General features: G+C 40.7%; 1 protein-coding gene across 1 annotated transcript in view; it reads left to right on the forward strand.

The window, feature by feature from the left end:
- Positions 1-2,614: 2,614 nt before the first annotated feature.
- LOC100397397 (RNA-binding protein 45-like) overlaps positions 2,615-22,586 on the forward strand; it is a 164,314-nt gene continuing 144,342 nt past the window's right edge. Inside the window, exons 1-3 of the mRNA XM_078375628.1 lie at positions 2,615-2,762; positions 2,814-2,980; positions 3,049-3,498. Coding sequence (XP_078231754.1) covers positions 2,615-2,762; positions 2,814-2,980; positions 3,049-3,498 — 765 coding nt within the window. The remainder of the gene's footprint in view (positions 2,763-2,813; positions 2,981-3,048; positions 3,499-22,586) is intronic.

A 22,586-nucleotide genomic window follows, 5' to 3' on the forward strand; every position in this document is an offset into this window, starting at 1 on the left:
GACCAATGGAACAGAACAGAGGCACCGGAGGCAACACAACATACATACAACTATACAATCTTTGATAAACCTGACAAAAACAAGCAATGGGGAAAGGATTCCATGTTTAACAAATGGTGTTGGGAAAACTGGCTAGCCATGTGCAGAAAGCAGAAACTGGACCCCTTCCTGACACCTTACACTAAAATTAACTCCAGATGGATTAAAGACTTAAACATAAGACCTGGCACCATAAAAACCCTAGAAGGAAATCTAGGCAAAACCATCCAGGACATAGGAGTAGGCAAGGACTTCATGAACAAAACACCAAAAGCATTGGCAACAAAAGCCAAAATAGACAAATGGGACCTAATGAAACTCCACAACTTCTGCACGGCAAAAGAAACAGTCACTAGAGTGGATCGGCAACCAACAGAATGGGAAAAAATTTTCGCAGTCTACCCATCTGACAAAGGGCTGATATCCAGAATTTACAAAGAATTCAAACAGATTTACAGGAAAAAAACAAACAAGCCCATTCAAAAGTGGGCAAAGGATATGAACAGATACTTTACAAAAGAAGACATATATGAGGCCAACAATCATATGAAAAAATGCTCATCGTCACTGGTCATCAGAGAGATGCAAATCAAAACCACATTGAGATACCATCTCATGCCAGTTAGAATGGCGATCATTAAAAAATCTGGAGACAACAGATGCTGGAGAGGATGTGGAGAAAAAGGAACACTTTTACACTGTTGGTGGGAGTGTAAATTAGTTCAACCATTGTGGAAGACAGTGTGGCGATTCCTCAAGGCCTTAGAAATAGAAATTCCATTTGACCCAGCAATCCCATTACTGGGTATATATCCAAAAGACTATAAATCGTTCTACTATAAGGACACATGTACACGAATGTTCATTGCAGCACTGTTTACAATAGCAAAGACCTGGAATCAACCCAAATGCCCATTGATATTAGACTGGATTGGAAAAATGTGGCACATATACACCATGGAATATTATGCAGCAATCAGAAATGATGAGTTTGTGTCATTTGTAGGGACATGGATGAATCTGGAGAACATCATCCTCAGCAAACTGACACAAGAACAGAAAATGAAACACCGCATATTCTCACTCATAGGTGGGTGATGAAAAATGAGAACACATGGACACAGAAAGGGGAGTACTAAACCCTGGGGTCTATTGGGGGGAAAAGGGGAGGGCCAGTGGGATGGGGAGGTGGGGAGGGATAGCCTGGGGAGAAATGCCAAATGTGGGTGAAGGGGAGAAGAAAAGCAAAGCACACTGCCATGTGTATACCTACACAACTGTCTTGCATGCTCTGCTCATGTACCCCAAAACCTAAAATCCAATAAAAAATTAAAAAAAAATTATTCTCTGCATAAGTCTTAGCTATAGGTGATTAAAAATAGACAGGGAGGAGGGAAGGATATAGTTGCAGTTTGCAGGACATAAAAAATGCACATGCTGCTAAATTGTGCAAGCCACGGAGAACACTTCTCACAGGTGTTCCACTCTGCAGCGGTTACTCATTTGCCTCCAAGTGCAATCCAAGGTGTTGACTGGAGACTTTAAGGGGCCCTCACCCTTTTTCTGAATCTTAGATTCGTGGAGACACCAATACTTACCTGAGTTCAGAGGCAACCCTGACACACCACACTGTTCCCAACTCTGAAGTGCAGGGCACTGGAAGCTGGTTGTTTTCCTCAAGGAAGGTTTTTGCCTCTGGAATTTCCTGCTTTTCGCAGCCTGCCAGAGCTCTGCCTTACTGACCTTCAGGGACTTGTGAAAGACTTGTTTTCAACATACCCTTTACTGATGAGAAGAGATCTTAAGATCATAATTTTGTAAAAAAGATTTTAAGCAATTATTATAGCTCATGTTCTTTTGGGTTAAAATGATTGAATTTTGGTGCTATCCTTCTGTAGCAACTTCAAATAACGTACAGTTTTAAGAATAAACACACCATTAAGCGCCCGTCCTTAGAATTGAGACTGCCGACCTAGATGTGAAGATATTTGGATTCTAAAAATAGAAAACTGTAAGTCAGATTTATGTCCTTTCTCACCCTGGTACCTCAGATGTGCTGGTGCTTGCATTAACCCTATATTCCAAGGTGAGTTATAAACACAACCTGCTCCTTTAGAAAGCTCTAGGATGTTGTGTTTGTGTGTTTGTCACATCTCAAGCCCACCCTGGGAGAACAACATTGGCTTTGGCTGGATGTTAAGATATTTATTCTAGACGATTCCACCAAGACATTAACAGCTGCAGGATTAACTATTTACGGAGTGAGTGTCAATCATCTGAGAGAAGAACCAATGAAAAATATTTTAAGATCATCTGGTTAAAAAAAAATCTCTGCTATATAATACAGCTCTCTGGTCATTTATGACTCTTGAATTTCTCCCCAAAGAAGTAATCTCAGAAAACTGCTCTTTAAAATTATTTTCCCTTTCTTAAGTGTTCTAAGTGTTTTCCCTTTCAGAACCAAGTACCTTGGCCATGTTTGCACTAATTTTCAGAAGATGCCCTCTACCTCAGGGTAACCGATGACAGATTTTAGTTTTGAAAACTTAAATACGGAAAAGAAATCCGGAGGAATATGAGCCCCCCGCCCACTAGACTTTCAGATCCGCGGCGAGGCTGCAATGCCTTCTGCGCTGCGGGCCTTCCCGGCTCCGCTAATTATGCCGAGGCTGCTCGCTGTGGTCTGCGAGCCCAGGGCTGGTCAGAGACGAAAAACATAGTCGGTCTGACGATCTGCAAGAAGAGTTTCACTCTGGCTTGACTAATATTGGAAGCATCCGCCCCACGGCGCGGCTTGGCATCTCGGCTTTGGGACCCCAGCCATTGCCAAGGATCTCTTCAGGACGCGAGCCCTGGGGCTGAGGACCGCGGCGGACCCCTGGTCGGGACGGAGCCTCCTCTGGCTGGCAGTGCGCGCACGCCTGGAAAGGCGGGATTTAAGGCAGCGATGCTGCGGGAGGCTCTGCAGTGTCAAGGAGCCCCCGAACGGTCCCGCCTCATTCCCTCTAGTGTGTGTGCCTCGCAAGTCTCTGCTTGGTAAACCGTCACAGCTTCGGCGCGCGAGAGTGGCGTTGGCACGGCCAAATCCCGGGGTCCTCGGCCAGGCCAGGGCAGCTGGCGGGCGGCGGCGCCGGGCCGGGCGCGCCCCGCGGGCTCCGGGCACACGCCCCTCACCTGGGCGAGGCCGGGCGCGCAGGCGCTCAGCGCGGGGACAGCGGTCTGGTGCTTAAGCCCCGCGCGGGCAAGAGTTGGACAGTTCCGGGGCCGCTCCGGGCCGAGCTGTCGCCGGCGCCACCTCCACCTCCGCGGCCGCCACCGCTCGGGCTGCAGCAGATCGCGGGAGAACGTCTGCGCGAAGCCTGTGCAGCCCCGCGGGACCGCAGTCAACACCGGAGCGTGAGCAACAGCTTTCCGGCTGGAGGAGCCACTGCCCCACGCGTCCGCGGCCCGCGCGCCGAGGTAAGCTACGGGCGCCCAGCCCAGCCCGGCATCCTCGGAATAGGCGCCCTCTGCTCGCCCGGCCCCCGCCCGCCTCCGCGTAGCGAGCGTGCACCTGAGCGCGCCGCCCGAGGTAAGGCTGGGAGGCCCCCTCCTGATAGAGTTTGCACCTTGTCCTGCAGTCCCACTTGTAGAAGAGGGCGCCCAGGCGCCTGTAGCTTCCACGACCTAATCCTAACTCTTGCGAGTCCGCAGGAGTTAGGATTAGGTCGTGGAAGCCACAGGAGCACACTCAGCTGTTCCCCAGGGTAGGCTCCAATTCCCAAGGACGGATGGAGAGGGGAGAGGACGAGGAGGGTGCCCCGCTGTGCTTAGCCGCAGCGCCTCCTCACCTGGGCTGGAAGTTTGGGGTTTTTCTTTCTCTCCCTGACCTGGAAACGAGTAGTTAATTAGGGGACGGAGGTGTGGGAGGAGGGTAGCAGTCGAAGCTTGGTGAGTCGCGGGTGAGTTCTGCAGCAGAGCCCAGATGAGATGGGGCGGAGGGGCACAGAGAAAGTCCCCAAAGTTTGCATTTGTTCGGAGCCCTGACGGGCGGCCTCGGCCACTAATCTCTGGTGAAGGTGTCAGCGCAGGGTGGGAGGACACTGTGGGACTAGGAGAAGGGGAGGGGGAGGACCATCTGTTTCGCCACTGTTTTGTGCGGGGGCCTGTGGGGAGAAGGGAGAGCTGGCAGGACGATGCTTCCCTAGACTCTGGAGGACAAACAGTTTTCATGGTGAACCAGGATAGGAAGTGCTGTTCTTCAGGGGTAATAAATTGCCAAGAAGTATCCCCCGTCTCCCCACGCCCAAGAACACAAAATAAACGCGGCTTTGGGATGCTCTGAAAAGTTCTTGGGCTGGGAAACGTCTTCTTTCATTGTCATACAGAGATGAGGTTTGCAGTTCTGTTTGGTTTTTGCTTTGCTGAGGTATACACACCAAGGGGAATGCAAACTTTGTCGAGATGTAGTAGCAAAAAGATGTTCCTACAGAAGGAACAAAACATTTGTGTTATAGGGCCCAGCCTAAAGCATGGAAACTGGCAGCTTCCACACAGTTTATGAAACTGTGGGAAATGCATTTATCTAATTAAAAAGAAGGCTTTTCATAAAGTCAGTAAGCCACGTCTTAGATAAGTTAAAGGCTCGGGCTTGAAAGAACTCCCTTAAATGTTCCAGGGCCTAATTTCACTGGTTTTCAGCATCCTTTAATCTTATTTTAATGCCATATGTGCATTGAGTATGTGCTGCCCCTTCCCTGTAATAGATAAATGCCTTTAGAATGGAAAATACGGCATTGAAAGTTCTGTTACTTGAGGTTTTTAAGATGAAAAAAAAAATGCTTATTTGATCAAAGTGTTGGTTGTTTTTCAGATTCTATATTCCCATAAATTAAATATTTGTGGTATTGTAATTTACACTCTTACCTGTTTCCAAAAGTGATTTGAGGAAGCTTGGGATGAAAACCACAAATCAAATAGCTATTCTTGTAGATCTCCTTGACCTCTCTTGGATGCATTTGTAGTAAAATACTTTGGGGAAGGTGAATTCTCCTAACAAAGGAAAAACTATTGTCCATTCTGGAATCATCCTGGTGATTTTTTTTTTTTTTTTTTGCAGCATAATGTCTTATGTGCTTTGTTTGCAGTATATTATTTTACATTACATAAGTAATGATCCCTTTATGGAAGTTTAATAACCACTAAGTATCATGTATATTGAAAAAAATCATGTTGATATCTTACAGCATTTTAACAATATACAGATTCACAGAGCAAAAAGAAAACAATACATTTAATGTATTTTTCTTCAATGGAGGTAGACAGGAGACCAATGGAGGTGTCTCCTCTCCAGTCTAACCAGAGAAGGAACTGTCATTAGTACTTGTCACCCAAATGTGGCCAATTAGTGAGACCTGTCAACAGCTGGAGGATCACTTTAAAAAGTGTAACTATTAAATGAGGATTGATCAAAGCATATCAGTTGCTCCCAGCGTTCTTTTTCTCAGGCAAGTGACCTGACTCAAAGAAAAAAATATCTTTCAAAACAATTCTGATGTCTATACAGACTAATGCCATGTGGAGTCAGGCACCATGGAAAAGACAAGGATCTTAAGTCTTTGGACTGGCCACCCTGCCTGTCCTGCCCTAGACTTTTTCTCCCAGCTGAATCTGAAGACATCATTGCTTGATTTTTAACAGCAAGAATTTATATTTAAAAAAATGAGCAATTAGCTAACTTCTTACAGGAGTGAGTTGTTCACAGAAATAAAGAGCAAAATTGCTTTCTGCTGCTCCCGTAATACCCTATCCTATATGTCTTCAAAGACCTAAAGAACAGGGAGTGTGTGTCTGTCCCAGTTTCCCATTGCTTTTTATGTGCCTGTGGTTTTTATTATATCCCTGCCACACCATTTCACTATCTCTATTTTGCCACCCCCCCAACCCCCGATTCCTGTCTCTGTCCCCACTGTTTCTCAATATGGTCCTTTTATCTTTTTCTTTCTTTCTTGTTTTTTAAAAAAATTCTGGGGATTTCTCTTGATCTCTCTTGCTTTATAGATTATAGGTTGTCTACTTTTTGCTCTTTTGTATGTTACTTTTTATTCAGTTGTTTCTTTTTAATAGTGCTAGATTATTTCTTCCTGAAGTGACATCCTAGCTCTACTCTCCCTGCCTTACGTTTACATTTTGAACCACCTAAGAGATAACTTTGTATTTCTCTCAGGTGCTTCAACTTTAGCTGGTCTAAGCTCTAATTAACTTCTTTCTCCTGAGTGAACAAGGATGACTTTGTGTCAATTTTAATATTTCTCCTAGTCACCGATGACCCTCCCAGTATCTTTGCCTTTCACATAAAATTCACAAACAAGTCAGACATAGTTCATCTCCATAATGTTTTATGATGCCTGCTTCTTCATCTTTCTATTCCCATGGTGGCTATTTTTTTTCAGTCTTCTTATCTCTTTCTAGAGACCACCACAATGGCTTCCTGACTCGTTTCCCATCTCCATTCTCTCCCAATTTATTTCACACTTCGTTTTGCAGAATAAGCTTCCCAAAGAGAACCAAGCCTAATCAATGGCTAGTAAAGTTTTCCTTAGTGTCCTACCGAGTGACATATTAATCCCTCCTCAAACAGTGAAGAACTTCGGCGGTCCAGCCCCAAAGTAGCTCTGCATTTTTTACTTTGATCTCATTGGTTGATAGATCCAGTCCTTAATTTATTAATTTCTTCAGTGAATATTTGAGTGCCTACTACATGACCAGCACGGCACTAGGTGATAATTTTAAAAGCACCATGTGTATTGGCTCCATGATACATTTAAAATATTATTTTTCAATGTTGAACTCTATTAAAATATAATCTTAAGTGGTTGGAATGGAGTCCCAGAGATCCTACTAACTTCCGCTCCCTGCTCTTACTAGTCTTGAGACATCATCATAGAGTCCCAAGTCTCCTTGATGCAATTTGAGACTTCTCTAGGCTGAAGGTAGTATTTCCTTAACACAGCAGGTTGTCTTAGCTCTGTGTCATTGCTTATGCTGTTCCCTCTGCTAGGAAGGGGCCCTCTTACTTCCCTTCAATCATTTACACTTGTCAGAAAGTCAGTGCAATTGCTACATGCGTCCTGATCTCCCTCTGCACTCCAGCTTTTGCTTCAGCAAACCCTGTTATATTTTGCCTAACCTCTTCCCTGTGGACTACGAGTCAGAGTCTTCCAAATATATAGGTGCTTTCTATATTCTCCCCTAAGGGTGGTGCACCAACCTTGCTTAACATGGGACCTTCATTTCCTGAAATACCCAGCTCAGGGCCTGCCATATCATAGGACATCAACAAGAAATTTTAACTAGTTGGATTGAATTCTACGCAGTTCTGTAGTGCTAATTTATGTAATAACTATTTTATTAACACCTTAACAGGGCTCTTATAGTAGAACCAGTGCTTCTTAAACTTTAGTGTGCATATAAATCATTACAAAAATCTTATTAAAATGCACATTCTGGTTGAACAGGTTTAGGATGAAGCCCAAGATTATGCCTTTCTCACAAGCTCCCAGGTAATTTTGAAATAGGTGATCCTTGAACCATGTTTTGAGAAGCAAGGCAGTAGATGATGCATAACATATTTGGGGTTTTCTAGCAGCCCCTGCCTCTCTGCCTGGAGATTGTCCTAGTTTGTTTCTGTTTCAATATTATTTTCTATTCTGAAAGTATGGTGGGCTTGGATACGCTTTCTGAAACTGAGTGGAAGGTTTGTTTATTCCCTGGGATTTTTACCTCATTTTACTGATACATGATTGCAGTTGCTAGTTCTCCTGACTACATTTTTCTCTGGCCAGTTGCATTGCTTGGTTAAATATTCCTTCTCATTTCCCTATCATATGTAGATCGCAGATTGTGAGATTGCGGCTGTTCTCCTTTCCCACTCTGGTTTGACTTCTTTTTATTTTGTCTCTGCTCTCTTGGTTTCTTACAATTCTCTTCAGGTGCCTTGGCTGACTCTATGCCCCACCTGTTTTCCGACTGCTTCCAAAATGTTTAAGCAAAAGGAGCACTGAAATAGGGCACAGGAGACTCAAGTTCTCTTTATTGCTAGGGTGAGATGTTGGGCACAGCTGTTTCTTTTCTGGGCTCTTGTATCACTTGTAGATGAAGGGCGTGGGTTACTTCCTGGGTCTACTTTACCACTAAAATACCATGTGGGATCTGCACATGGGGCAGAAGGAGCAGGTTGAGGGAAGGAAACGAAAATCTTCTGATGATGCTGGTGCTGATGTATGCCCCCGTCTGGTGCTCCTGTTTCAGGTTCCTGTTCTAGATAAACAACTTGAACTTTAGTTGTTATTCTAGCTCTAATTGAAGAAATATTCCTATTACTTAAGAAAATGAATATTCATTGGCATCTTTGAATCCAGTTGTTCTCACCCTGGGATTCACACTGTAATCACTTTGGGAGCTTTAGAAAAACAGTGATGCTCTTAGCCATCTTTAGGGGGTGCTTTCATATGTCAGTATTTTTAAAAAATTTCCCTCTTTCCAGACTGGATGGAGAACTACAGACTGGATGGACAACTACAGTAAAGGGAGTGTATTGTGGTATTTAGGAACACAGCATTTTGTCAAATCATGGCTTAGCCACTCACCACCAGCTTTGATAGCTTGTGGGTACGAGGGTTACTTAACTTCTTTGGCCCTCACTTTCTTTGTCTATGAAATGGGCTGACTTTGTTGCAGGATAATGTCTTTGGAGCCAGCAGTAGATACTATGCACACTGTGGTTATTCAAGAAATGGTAGTAGCTGTTTATCACCATAATGATACTATTAAAGCTTACATTCACTAACTGGTTAAGGGTTATCTTGCCTTTGCCAAGCTAACACTTTTCTTGACCCCAGGTCAGTTTCAGGACATTCAGCACCACGTGATCAGTCTGAAAAGAAATTTATGAGCATATTTTTCAGAAGTCAGTGAAAAAAATACGGAAGAAAGCATATATATTAACATGAAACAGTCACCCTTTTTTGATCTATTTGGTGCCACATCAACTCTATGATCTCATAAATAGATGGATGAAAATACATATAAACTGATACAAAAGATGACCAGGCTTTCATACCTCCTTTATGAAAAATGACTTCGTCTTTTAATAAAGACAGTTCTATCATCAACAAATAAAAATTGAAATTCATGGACCTAAGAGAGCATTTTATTTTGGAAATAAATATGAATGTAGAAAGCATTTACATTTCTGAGTTTATAATGGGAAATGGAATTTAAAAATAAAGAAGAAAAGCACACACAGAGAGATATCCTGTGCTATGCAGGCCAAAGCTAATCAACTTTTTATTTTCTTTTTGGCTGAGATTCTGAAATAGCCATTATGTTATTATGTTATCATTATATCAGCAAAACGAAGATTAGATAAATGGACATAAACAATATTAACCCAAGGCCCATATTCCCCTTTTCTGTTTTTTCTGTACACATCTGAAAATAAATAACAGAGGTGCGCTGTGATTCCAGTGGGCCTGGCAGAGCTACTCAGTCATGATTATCAGGGATTGTTATGCTGATATCCTTCGCCTGTGAAAGAACTGTAGCTGAGTACTGTTTTCATTGTTTTCTCTTGGAATAAAAAGTTTCATTTCTGTATCATTTACTTTAGGATCAAGGAGAATATTTTCTGTTAAATCTTCACTAACAGCCTACTGTTTATTTTCCCTACTGTGATGCAATGTGTACTTTTTTATGACACAATTAAGACATGATGAAATTTTAAGAAGTACTTTGAGCTACACTAAGAAAAGGCCCATTGTGAGACATAATGAGTGAATTCTTCTAAATCTTTACTTCAGTATACCAGTGTTAAAACTGTGTTAAATTCTACAGGGAGCTGTGATTTTTGATGTGTGTTAAAGAGGTTCATCTGACAGATAGTGTGGTAAATAAAGTTTTCATGTCTAGAGGCCTGGACGCCTAGCAGTTAGCTTATAATGATTTCGATCCAGGGTTCAGTTTCAAATTCCTCTTAGGCTTAACAGATTCCTATTTCTGTGAAATAGGTTGGTGTAAAAGTAATTATAATTTTTGCCTTTATTTTTTAAATGGAGACCTAATAATAGGTAAGGATATGGAAATGACTACCATTCATTCAAAGACAATCATTAAATCAGTGTCAGTGTATGTTTAGAGTTAAAAGAGATCTTTGTACAAAATCATCACTGATAAATTAGAAAAATGGGACCCCGAGAATTTAGAATATTTAAAACTTGAGCTTAGGGAAATTAAACATTACGAGTAAGGGTAGAGAACTTCTGGCATTAACACTGACCTTTAAACTTCACAGAGAAATTGTGTGGACCCTGTGATTTCCTTAGATTTTTTACGTTGGAGGTGAAAACACTTTTTCTCGCAGGCTGAGGGAGAAGTTTTACCTTGCATGGTATGAAGAAGCTAATGCTTCAATACAAACACAAAAATGCCATTGTTTGCCTACAAATATACATGCTTCAGACATTTCAATTTTATACACATGGAATTTTCTGTTTTTAAATAAGTTAGCCATTGCACATATTCTTAGACATCTGGAAATGATGATGATAAAACACATCTCATTTCCTGCATGTGATGCACTATTGAAGATGGGAAATAGCAAAGCCTAAATGTTGAGTTTTGCTCTGGTGTCATACTTTGTGTATGCAAATTTCAGTTCTTCTGTTTTTTAGCTTTGTGACTTTGACTAAGTTACTTAACCTCTCTGTGCTTTAGTTTACTGAGTCTGAAAGAAACTTTCTTGGGATTTTCATCAGATAAAATTAGATAATGCACATAGCATACTCATATATGTAGCCATAATTGTACATTATATAATTATTAATATTAAATACCTATAGGTACACTGATTTCTTTGCCAAGCTAACTTCTGCTACTCTGACTTTTAAACCTTCAGTTTGAAACTTACTATGTATTTTTCAGTTATATATTTTGTTTTCTCATCTGCCTTTCCTTGTTTAAAAGAACAATGAAATGAAGGAGAGTATAGTGGTGTGAAAGTCTAAGCATTACGAGGACTTTTGAATGTTCGTAACCACGTGAAACACAGGTAGACTTGGGTTCTGGGAGTTTTGGAGGACCAAGTAGCTGAACATATAGCTTCTACATGAATATGCTTTCTGAACTTGGTGTACCTGTATGAACCTGGAATGTTTGGAAATGACCCAAGTGAGGGAGTGATCCAGGTAGAGAAGCCAGCTTATGTAAACAGGGTCTATATAACTAGGACTCATTTATAGGACGGTCTTTTTTTCTGGTACTAGAATTGTATTAATCATTGGATAGTCACCTCTCCTGGGTTCATAGGTATTTGTTTTCACATCCAAATTTGATTTTCTAAATTGGAATATAGAAAGAAAAATAATTTGTAAGAGAAAGGTGTTATTGTCAAACTGTGCACAGGATTACCAAAGAGCGAAGTCCATTTGTACCTCATGACTACATGTGTGGTTCTTAAGAGTCAAACTCACTTTCACAGGAGTAAAATCTTCAAGAGTCAGAATGAGGAAGGTTGAGATATTAGTCTTGTTCCTCTTTTGCATAGTTGTCTTTTTCCCATGCTTGTGTTCATCAAGCTGGTTCTAAAGTCCTCTCTAATGCAGTCATTGTTGGACTTTAGCATGTGAAAGAAGACCTGGGAATTGGCTAAAGATACAGAGACATGGATTTAACCCTTGAAATCTCCGACTCACCAGGTCTGAGGTAGGACCCAGTAATCTAAGTAATTTACAAGTATCCCAGGTGATTGACAAACCACACTTGGAGATTAGCACTAGCTCTCAACTGGGGATATATATCAAAATTACCAGTGGTTCTTAGTAAAAGTCCAGCAAACTATGCCAAGCTCAATTCCCTATGTTCAGTACCACAGAACACTCCTATCTTAAGTTGCTTTGAGAAATCGCCCACATGGAGCCTGTCATGTATGAATTCTGGAGAACAAGTCTGTGCTCCCTCATTGGGTATTCACTGGCCTTTATCTACAGGTTTTAGTCCACCATGGTTTTCCATGCAAGCGTGAACCACTAGACACCTGCCACAGTATCTGTGTGAACTCACTTATGGTAAATGGATTCCAGGGCCCAAACCCTACAAAATCTAAAAGAGGTGATAGGAGGTAAGGTTCTAGAGCTGGCATTTTTGGCTCCCACTACGATAATTATGACTGCATAGAGTTTCACCTTTGCCTCCATGACTCACAGTTTTTCTGTAACCACACTGATGGCAGTGACCAGATGGATGGTATTGAGATCACTGTGACTGTTGAATGTCTAGAGGCTGCTTTTGCCTTCTCTGCATCCTGGAAAAAGCCATTTCTCCTGTCCTTGTGGTTTTATGGTGAGAAATAGACTCCTTTCTCTATGGTCCCTTCCTGCCTTCCCTTCTCCATAGCTGCCTAGTGGAGACTGAGATGACTGTGCCACATCACACTGTGCAGATGTGATGGTGCACATTCTAACTGCTGTTGTCCTGGCAGAGACATCCTCTTTCAGTCCTTGCAAATCCTTGGAGTCTTTCTTGCCTCACTGTGCATAGCTTACATAAGCAAGGTTTAAATTTGTCAAGAATTTCACAGGTTCTCAGATCTGTTTTTTCTTTTATATTGCATTGGAAAATGAATAGTATAATGTACTCTTAGCTGGCATGAGTCAAAGGTAGTCTGATCTTTAGGAAAATTTGATTCTTGAAATCACATTTCTGAATTATTAAGAAATTATCAAGAATTGTAGCAAGAAAAACTGTTTACTGTATATGCATAACAATTCTTCTGAGTCTTCTGTGTGTACTTCTATAGATCCATTTACAGTTGTAAACTGTAGAATTTTTTTATGTTGCTATATGTAATGAACAAAAATGACATTAAACATTTTGAAACACTTTGTCATGAGTAGCTCTAACTCTGATCATTGATTATTTTGAAATTGAGCAATAGAATTCTGTCCTGTGAAAGAATGCTTTGTTATCTATAAAACCTCAGAGAGTGATTGAGAGGAGGGCGGCATAAAGTGACGGTTCAGCATTTTCTTGTTGTAGGGCCATGTTATGATTGAACCCTACGTTCAGTCTGATTCAGCTCTCATAGATGTCAACTTCCTTTTCTTTTTTAAAAGACAGGGTCTTGCTCTGTCACCCAGCCTGGAGTGCAGTGTTGCACTCCTATTTCACTGTGGCCTCCAACTCCTGGACTCAGGTGACCTTCCCACCTCACCCTCAAAGTAGCTAGGACTACAGGTGTGTACCACTATGGCCAGCTAATTAAAAAAGTATTTTATAGGTGATGTCTTTCTGTGTTTCACAGGCTCGTCTTAAGCCCGTGGCCTCAAGCAATTCTCCCACCTCGTCCTCCCAAAGTATTGGGATTTCAGGTTTGAGTCACTGTGTCTGGCCTCAATTTCTTTCTTTAGCTGTAAGGAAGGGCTCAATGATGATGGAAGATATTGGTGAAGGGGGTGATTGGCAAAAAGGTTGACCTACTCAGAAAATGATAAAACCAAATTAAATGTGAGAGGGGACAGGGGACTTTGCAAATAGGAGATGTCAAACTTTACAGATCTTCTCAAGAGGCAAACTGCTGGTCACATGGCAAGTTTATCTTGTAACATTAAGAAAAAATGCAAAAGGCAACATCTGAACTGATGCATAAGGCTAATTCTGGTGGTAATTTGAGGAGCCCTCCATGGGACAGAGTTTTAATAATCCACAGGGCTTGTGTTTAATTGGAAAGGTCATACCACACTAAGCATCTCTTGGTCTAGCCCATTTTTTCTTCTCTCTCAAGCCTTATTATAACCACAAGAAAGTGTGCATTAGCATTATGATTCCAGCACTAGTTGAAGCCACTCTAACCAGCCTAGCATGCTGGAATTCACAAAGCAGAATCTGTGTGAGTCTCCCCCATCTCCCTGGCTGCTGTTTCTTAACCCCCTTTAGCAAAAGGATAGACAAAGCATGTGCCTCCTCATCTGGTTCTGAATAAAGAAGGCTTTGAACAAACATGATAGTTGCCTGTAAACACTTGAAGGGATGACATGTGGACAAGGAAGTAGATTCATTTTCTGAAGTTCCAGCAGGCACAGCCAGATTCAGTGTGTGGGATGCAGGTTTCAACTTAATATAAGAAAGAACTTTCTAGTGATTCATGCTATCCAGTAATTGTATAGCTACCTTGAAGTTTCATGTTCCTTCTAATTGAAATTATGTGTTAGATGAGAGGATCAGCTACCAGACATAGCATAGAAGGAATTCCTGCATTGAGTGGAAGCCCAATTGAGCTGATTGCTATAGTCTTTCTCATTCTTGGCATTATTGATAAAATAATTTGAGGAGTGACTATAGGGGAAGGGGTTATGTAAAAAGAAAGGAAGTGGGAGAGGTGTTCCTGAACTCCTTAAAAGATGATAGAACAATTACTTCATTTCTTTCCCCCAGCTTTTTATTATTTTTCCAGGTTTTGAGCACACTGCACTTATTGAACACCTACTATATGCCACAGCATTATCTCATCTAACAGCAAAAAGCACAGATGCCAATGTGTTCCCTCTTAGCCAGAATTCTGCAGTTGTTTGCAGCCCTTCACCCAAGGGTCAAGCTTGGTGACTTCTCACAGGTTGTGCTGCATACCCATCACAGCTGAGTTTAAACTCCTTGGTAATCTTTTCATGTTTTCATATCACTTTTTCTGTGTTTCTCGTATGGTGCTTGCAATATTAGATTGTAATATGTTTGTGTTGATTTTTCTCACTAGACTGTAAGCTACTTGAGGGCAGACCCCTTGACTTATTTACCAGGTTAATGACTACACAAGTGTCTAACAAATAGTAAATGCTAATGTTTATTGACTCAATATTTGATTGCTCCTCTCGTCACACCCCTCCCTCAAAAGAAATACCCATGATGACTTTTATCTTCAACATTTGAAATTAAAAGAAAAAATACTGGAATATTCTTTCTCTTCTGGACCCCACCTTCCTGATACTAATCACATCCTAATTATTTAACCCATCCATTCTATTTCAGGGATGGAGGGAAAGAATGATGCCAAAAATAAATCCCCAAAATTAGAGAAGCGAAAAACAGTTATTATGCAACTCCTTCATCTCCCCAAATAGATGTGTTACCTTTGGTATCACTAGTGAAGGACAAGGAGGAAATCCTTCTCCCACTTCTAACTAGCTATGTGACCTGGAACTAGTCCTGTGACCACCTAATTGTTTCATTCACGATGATTTTGGGGCTCATTCAGTCTTAAAGCCTGTAATTCACAATCTCGGTTTCCTTCAAAGGTTTTCTGAAGTCCCTTTGTCCTTTTCATCTGCATGATATTCTCCTAAATAACCACAAAGCCAGAATGATGCTGACAAGGGAAGAAGTGTTGGGCTTAGAATCCTGTTTGGAAGATGGCATTGGGATGAGACTATATTCTTTGTGATTGGACCCCTCCAGATTGAGTCCCTTCCATATGGCCTTAGGCAAATTATAAACATATTTAAGCTGAGGATTCTTCTCATAATGGGCATAATATATATCTCATAGGATTGCAAGGACTCAATGAGATAACGTATATAAAGTGTTTTTCCTGTGCCGGAAACATGATAAGCCCTTAGAAATGATAGCTGCTATTATTTGGAAATAGTCCCCTCGCTTTTTTTTCTTTCTCTTTTCTATAACATCTGAAAGAGATCAGCACCCATCAGCACCCAAGTCCTGAAGAAGTTTCCTTGGCACGGGTTTTGTTGTGCTCTTGAACATCATTTCTTCACATTGCAGACTTAGTAAAGGAAAGTCAAGTTTCCTTCCTGCTGAGGCATTCTGCTCCCACATGTTCAGCGGCCAAAAGAGCAGCCCATTCACAGTGGTTGAGACTATATTTATTTTAACATTTGCATAGGAGACACAAACGTTACTGAGGAGATGCTAGAAATGGACGTGGGGTCGTATATCTTAATATCACATAATGTATCTTACCCAAATAAAAATTCTTTAATTTGAAAAGGCTTTGACTGAGCAGTGGTGGCACAACAGCCCCTGAGCCTGACAATAAATAGACACCTTATAAAAATTTATGAAGTTCAGGTTGTAAAGAACAAACTGCACATACCGAGTAGTAGCATTCTTATTAAAATAATTTCATCTTTAAGTCCACTGTCTCTGCATCACCTGTAATAGAAGCTTGTGCTATGGCCAGACACCTCAACAGCCTGTAAACTTTTATATGGGCTTTTGGAAAGGGATGATTGGTTTACAAGATATGATTTTCTCATCTCACCAAATTAGATTATTAGAGATAGCGTCCCTGGATGTAAAATTTCAATCCTGAGTAAACCTATACCTCTGAGACTGTGCAGCCTGCTAGCAGAGTGGAAATGGAGCATAATAAATCTGCCCTCAGCCCATTTCTCTCCACAGAGTTCCATAATTCATTCTTTACTTGGTACCCATAACCGTTTTTTTTACAGCAAATCAGTCTTCATCCAGGTCGGCTCCTCTCATGTGCAGCACCTCCTCCTTGCTCCAGACCTCATCTCTTGGCATGAGGGCCAAGGGCTTCTTTCTAGAGCTGTGTGCCACCATGGACCCTCTATCCAAGCTATGTATCATATGGCAAGCAGTTATTCTAGTTATAGGCTTCTTTGTTGAAGTAGACTTTTAAAAAGATACTTTGTTTAAAGTGGATTTAAACAACAGCATCTGTAGAGCACATCGATACGTGCAATGAATATTTCACTTATTCTTTCCTGAGTCTCCTCTGAGGTGGCAGAGAAGGGGTAACCTGATACTAATACCACATGCTTCTTTATTCCAGTCCCTTCCACAGTGTCCATCTGTGCTGCCCTGTAGCTCCCATGGCTTCTCTCCCTCTCCTCTGGTTCATTATTGCTTTGGTCCAATGGCATTGCCACTACTGCTACTACTAAACCAAAAGTGTCTGCAAGGAACTTAGGAAAAAAGAAGCGTTAAGGAAGACTTTCTCCAAGGTAGAGTGGAGACAGCCATACAAAATTGGGAATTAAATACATGGTTTCTGGTCCTGTTTCCACTCTTAATTATTGTGGTGAGATTGGGCAGGGAATTTATCTTTAGTGAACCTCACTTTTCACATGTGTGAAACAAGTAAGTAGGAATAGGTAAATTTTAAGAAAAAAAATTTTTAAGTATGAACTTGGAAAATTGACCTCTCTTTTTTCTTATGATTCCATTATTAGGTGACTTGAGAATAAGCTGGTAGAATCTTGGGCTTTGGAAGAAGAGGTATCAAGATTATTGTGCTACCTTGCAGGGTATAGTGTGGGGACTGCTCAAAAGTAATTTTGTGTTGAAGGTTATCAGCTATAGTCTGGTCAGAGGGCAGGCACCTAGCACAGCAGCCTGATGAAGAATATAAGAATGGGGTCCTTAGCAGACAAGAAGCAGTGGCACCCAATTTGTCAGTTTTAGGGGAAGAATATATTAGTGTTCTCCAGTGATTTTAAACACTGTTAACTAAGTAGTTTGTTAAACTTTTTAAGAGTATTTTCACCTGCATTTATTCATTCATGTTTTCTTCAACTCCTTGAATTTGGTAAAAGCTTTAGTTTCTTGCCACCTTGTGTCGGCAAATTTCCATTTGAAAATATGCAAATGTAACAGAACAAGCCAGTAACATACCTGGTTAAACATCTGAGTTATTAGAACAATTTAAATTAAATCTTGTACCTGTGTGTCTAAAATGACTTCAGATCCTGAGGCTGTTGAACCACATTCTGTTGGTTCGTGGTTTCAAATTCTGAAAATAGCCATTATAGATATTTTATAAGACGATGGGTCTGAAATGTAAATGTAAAAATAACTGAATAGCCCAAAATTTGGGACAAAAATGATGTAATTACTATTTTGATAGCAAAAGTCATCAGCTCCTCCAAGGAGATGGCTTTCCATAGCCAACCAAAAGTATGTATTCAGTCACTACCATGTGTAAGTATGCCAGTGAAGAGAATGTAGTCTAAGAGAGAATCTCTGAAACTTCCTTTTTACCTTTCATCATCTTGCAAAAAAACAAGTTGGCTTTGAAAAAGTCCTGCTAGCCACATGACATGACAACTCTTAGTAGTGTCCAGATAATTAAATGGGATGGACAATAGCGACCCATTTTGTCCTACCCTGGACCAGCTTAAACATACTTTGGATTCTAGGGCATCTAATATATCAAGTTGCAAATATGGGATAATGGATGATTTCATTCTTGAATTCTTTAGGAGGTCTCTAGGATCTCCCAAATAGTGAAACTCTTGCCAGTTTCCTACTGTGACCATCTGAAAGGATCATGTGTGCACATATTGCATTGCACATACAAGCCCAGAAAATGGAACAAGGGCTGCAAATCTTCACAAATGAGTTTTGAATAATATGATATATGTGATCCATATATTTCTTTTGTATGAGAGGCAAGTGTGACATGCCCTTTGGATGTTGACTTTATCCTTGATCCTTGTCCCCATCAATTTTGGTGGTACTTGCTCTCAGATTTACAGGTAGAATTACATTTCTGTACTGGCTGAGTACCCTGGGTCGAACTGCCTCCACTAACTACAGCCCATTTACTGTCAATATTTTTCATCTTTTTAGACTGGCATTATATTATACCACATTGTACATCACTGGTTCTTTGATTTTTTTCTCTTACCTGTCTTATATCGCCTCACCCTTCTTCAATTTATTGTATTGTACCCAATCAGGTCATATGACTCACTAAATAATTGAACTGGGAAAAGGCTGAATATTTGAGTAAATCTGTGGCAATAATTTTCTGGCAGAATATATATTTATATGGAGAAAATATTCTATGATGGACATCTAGTTCTTCTGATTATCTTAAAGCATTTCTACCTTTAGGGCTATTTAGAGTAGTTTCTGGATTGAGATAATTAGATTGGAGCATCAGCCTTGTATGGTGTTTGGGTAGTGATCATTATGCTCCTGACATATGGAAGAAAATAATATCCCTGGTATATGGATACTGTCCATGTCACCAAGACAAGGTTACAAAGAAAGACAATGGGATAAGTAAGTCTTGAACATGGTTCTTCAAGTTTAGTAGTTTATAGATATTATCGCTCATGAGAGAGTTATGATTTTACCCAATGCTATTTGTATTTGGAGGACCCTCTGTTATTGGATTTTTAAGTTCTGAGAGTGATAGAGCTTGATATGAATAGTGTTACCTTCTTTTATAAGGCCACAATTAAACATCCTGCACATTTTTACATGCCTGGAGAGTCATATTTACTTTCTCTCCTGAACTTTTAGCGGTATCGATGAATCAAATGGTTTAATTTTTTAAATTCAGATCATTTTTTTTTTGCTGAACAATTATGTTTTTTACCTTGGTTTCCTTTTCTTTTCTTCTTTCCTTCTTTTTCTTTAATTTTAAATCTTGCTGAAATAGAAATAACACCAGTGATGGCAACAAGAGACTATGGGTGCTTGACTGTGTGTGGTGGTGTTTTAAGCCCAGAACATGTATTATATCTCTTAACAACAAGGTAGACACTATCATAGTCCCCATTTTGAAACTGATGCTTAGAAAGCTGAGAAATCTTTTTAAGTCATAAGACTATAGTAACTGACAGCGTATGATTGTGAACCCAGGCTTCATTGACTCTAGAACCCACTTTTATTGTGAAAACCATACTGCAAGAGCAGAAGGGAAATGTAAAAATTATTTATTCCAAACTATTCTTTTTACTGATGAAGAAATAGTCAAGAGAGGTTAAGTACTTTACCCAAACCAGCAAATCGAGGAGGCAGTTTCAATTGATGTCCATTTTCAAGGAGGTTATGTAGGCATTTTCTGTTCTATCTAATTGGCCAACTCAGATCGCATATCATCTCTGGACCAATGTGCTATTACAAGGAGTTTGGGCTCATTGTACAGAATTGTTCAAAATGGCTGCTACCTCGCTCCTTTCTTTCTAGGGCTAAGAGGAAGGAATTCTTGTAGCTGGGCAGACAGTGCAAAAGCTGTCCACTGAATAGGGTTGCTATCTCCCAGGGCTGAAGGCAGACTCCTGCAAAGGAAATTTTCCATATTATTAGAATTCCTTTTTCCCTCAAAGTTTTTGAAATTCAGGGTGAAACCAACCTGACTTCATTGTTCTTTACTCAGTCCACTCTCCAGGCCTTGCCTCTACGTTGAAGGTAGATTGAGTTTGACAGATGGAAAAACAGCAGCAGTCCTGACACTGGCTGCCAAATGGGACAGAGGAGGAGGTGATCTGATGGGTTGTGGCATTGAACTGAAAGGGCATAGATACCAATGCACAAATGAAGACAATGAATGGTGACCCTCCTGAGGAAATAGCATTTTCCATCACTGATTTAACTGCATTGAAGGTTTGGAAAAGAGAGAGGCAGTTACTCTATAAGGTACTGCTTTTTGTATATACCTATGTCACAGGTATATGGATAATATATAACTTAGTTAATATTTACCTTGCATAGTAATGCTTCAATATAGATGTGTGTCTTGATTGGACTCAAAAAGCATTCTATTTTCTGTTTACAAAATGACTCTAAACTTATTCAGAGAAAGTACAAATAAAGAAGTTGCTATTCACTGAGATAACATTTGCAGATAAAAGGGTGATTGGTTGTGTTTTTTACTCTAGATGTTCACTTATTTTCCCTTTCCAGATAGGTAGTCAGTCCCCCTGTGCTCCCTTTGTATCAGGGGAGAGTTGTGTTGCAGAGAGGAAGGAGAAATTGTCCATTCTAAAAGAAAAATGCCTTTGGTGTGCTAGAGGCCCCTTGAGGGGATACTATCCTGGGAGGTAGGAGCAGCAGAGACCTTTGGGAAGGTAAACAGGAAGATATGAAAGAATGGAAGAGAGAGATTGATTTTCTAAGGTTAGTAGATACAATAGTCTGCATCTTTAGAGCACCCTCAGTGCTGTGGCAGATCCTTGGGGTGGTGGGGGGTGACACCTAGGAAAGCAGTATATCTCTAGCTTTGGCAAAGAATCCCACAGCACCTAAGGGAAGCTCCCTCCACACCAAAGTCTGAAGAGGCCTTTAGTCCATCAGTTTCCCATTAAAATGCAAATCCAAGCATGATTCCCATGACTTCGTATCTGCAGGAAATAGAGGAAGATATTTTAAGCAGATGAAATAGCATGTGCAAAACTATGAGGCTGAAAGCACATGGACCCTACCAGTGACTGTTCATCTGGATTACAGGGGCCTGTGTTGAACAGCTGGAGGGATGGATGAGGGCTGCTCATGGTGGCCTCGACTGCCATCTGGTGGGGTCTCTGTGGGCCAGTGACATTTTGTAGGAACACATGTAATTTTTCAAATAAAATCTTACACGGAAACTCAATCTAGGAGTTAATCATGGAGGAGCACACCAGAGACTCTCATGCCATGCCTTCCACATACACCCTGAGTTCTTGAGACATCTCTGTGGGACCATGGCTGTGTATAATGGAAAACTCATATCTGATCCAGTTTGAGATTTTATAAGATGACCACAGTGATGGTATGAAGATACATTAAGGGACAAAGACAGGGAATTTTAGATGGCAGGCAAAGAAACCAATGAATGAGGAGAAATTTCAGAACACAAACTGGTTATATAAAAAGAAATGTATTTTTCTGTGAGTTTCAGTTTCATAGAATAGTGTGAACCTATTTGATTTGATGGCAGAAGTTTAGTTACATTAATAATTCAGGGTCACATTCTCCTTCTCTGACTTGGAACTAATCCCAGGGATATTTATATACATAGTAAAAACCACCATTTACTCAAAATGTAATTAAATAAAGAGCAGGTACTTCACCAAATTTAACTCATTTAATTACCATTGTAACCCCATGTGGTATATACTGTCATTATCTGCATCTCACAGATATGAAGAAACAGAGGCCTAGAAAGCTGAGTGATTCCTGGGATTTAAAAGTAGGCAGCCTGGCTTTCACTATGCTCTAGTATCTAGGTTCTTAACTAATTTAGCTGCAATGTGGAGGTATTTGTGGAGAGTGTGTCAGTTTGTTCTTGAGAGTGATCAATCCTTTCTGGCATCCATTGCCATTGGGGTTTTTTTGCTTTTACATATCATCTGGTTGTGGGACATCATCCATGTATGTTGCTCTGGATCTTCCCAAATGATTCTTTCTGCTACTCGTGAGCTGCACTAGGTTAAGAAGAAACTATGTGTAGGACTTTACCTAAACGAGTGGCTCTCAGTAGAGATTTTGCACCCAGGAGACATTTGGTAATGTCTAGAAGCATTTTTAGTAATTGCAACTAGGGATGCAGAGTATGTTACAAGCATATGGAGGGCAGAGGACAGGGATGCTGCTAAATATCCTACACTCCACATGAGGATCCCACAGCAAAGAATTATCCAGACCAAAATATCAGTAGTGCTGAGGTTGAGAATCCCCAACACAGACATGAATTACATTTCAGCAATTTTATTTGCAAAGTCTTGCTTTCTTACCACAGTTCTGTCTTGCTGGGTCGGCACAGGTTC

Source organism: Callithrix jacchus, chromosome 6 (genome assembly GCF_049354715.1).
Source record: "Callithrix jacchus isolate 240 chromosome 6, calJac240_pri, whole genome shotgun sequence".
Classification (NCBI taxonomy): Eukaryota; Metazoa; Chordata; class Mammalia; order Primates; family Cebidae; genus Callithrix; species Callithrix jacchus.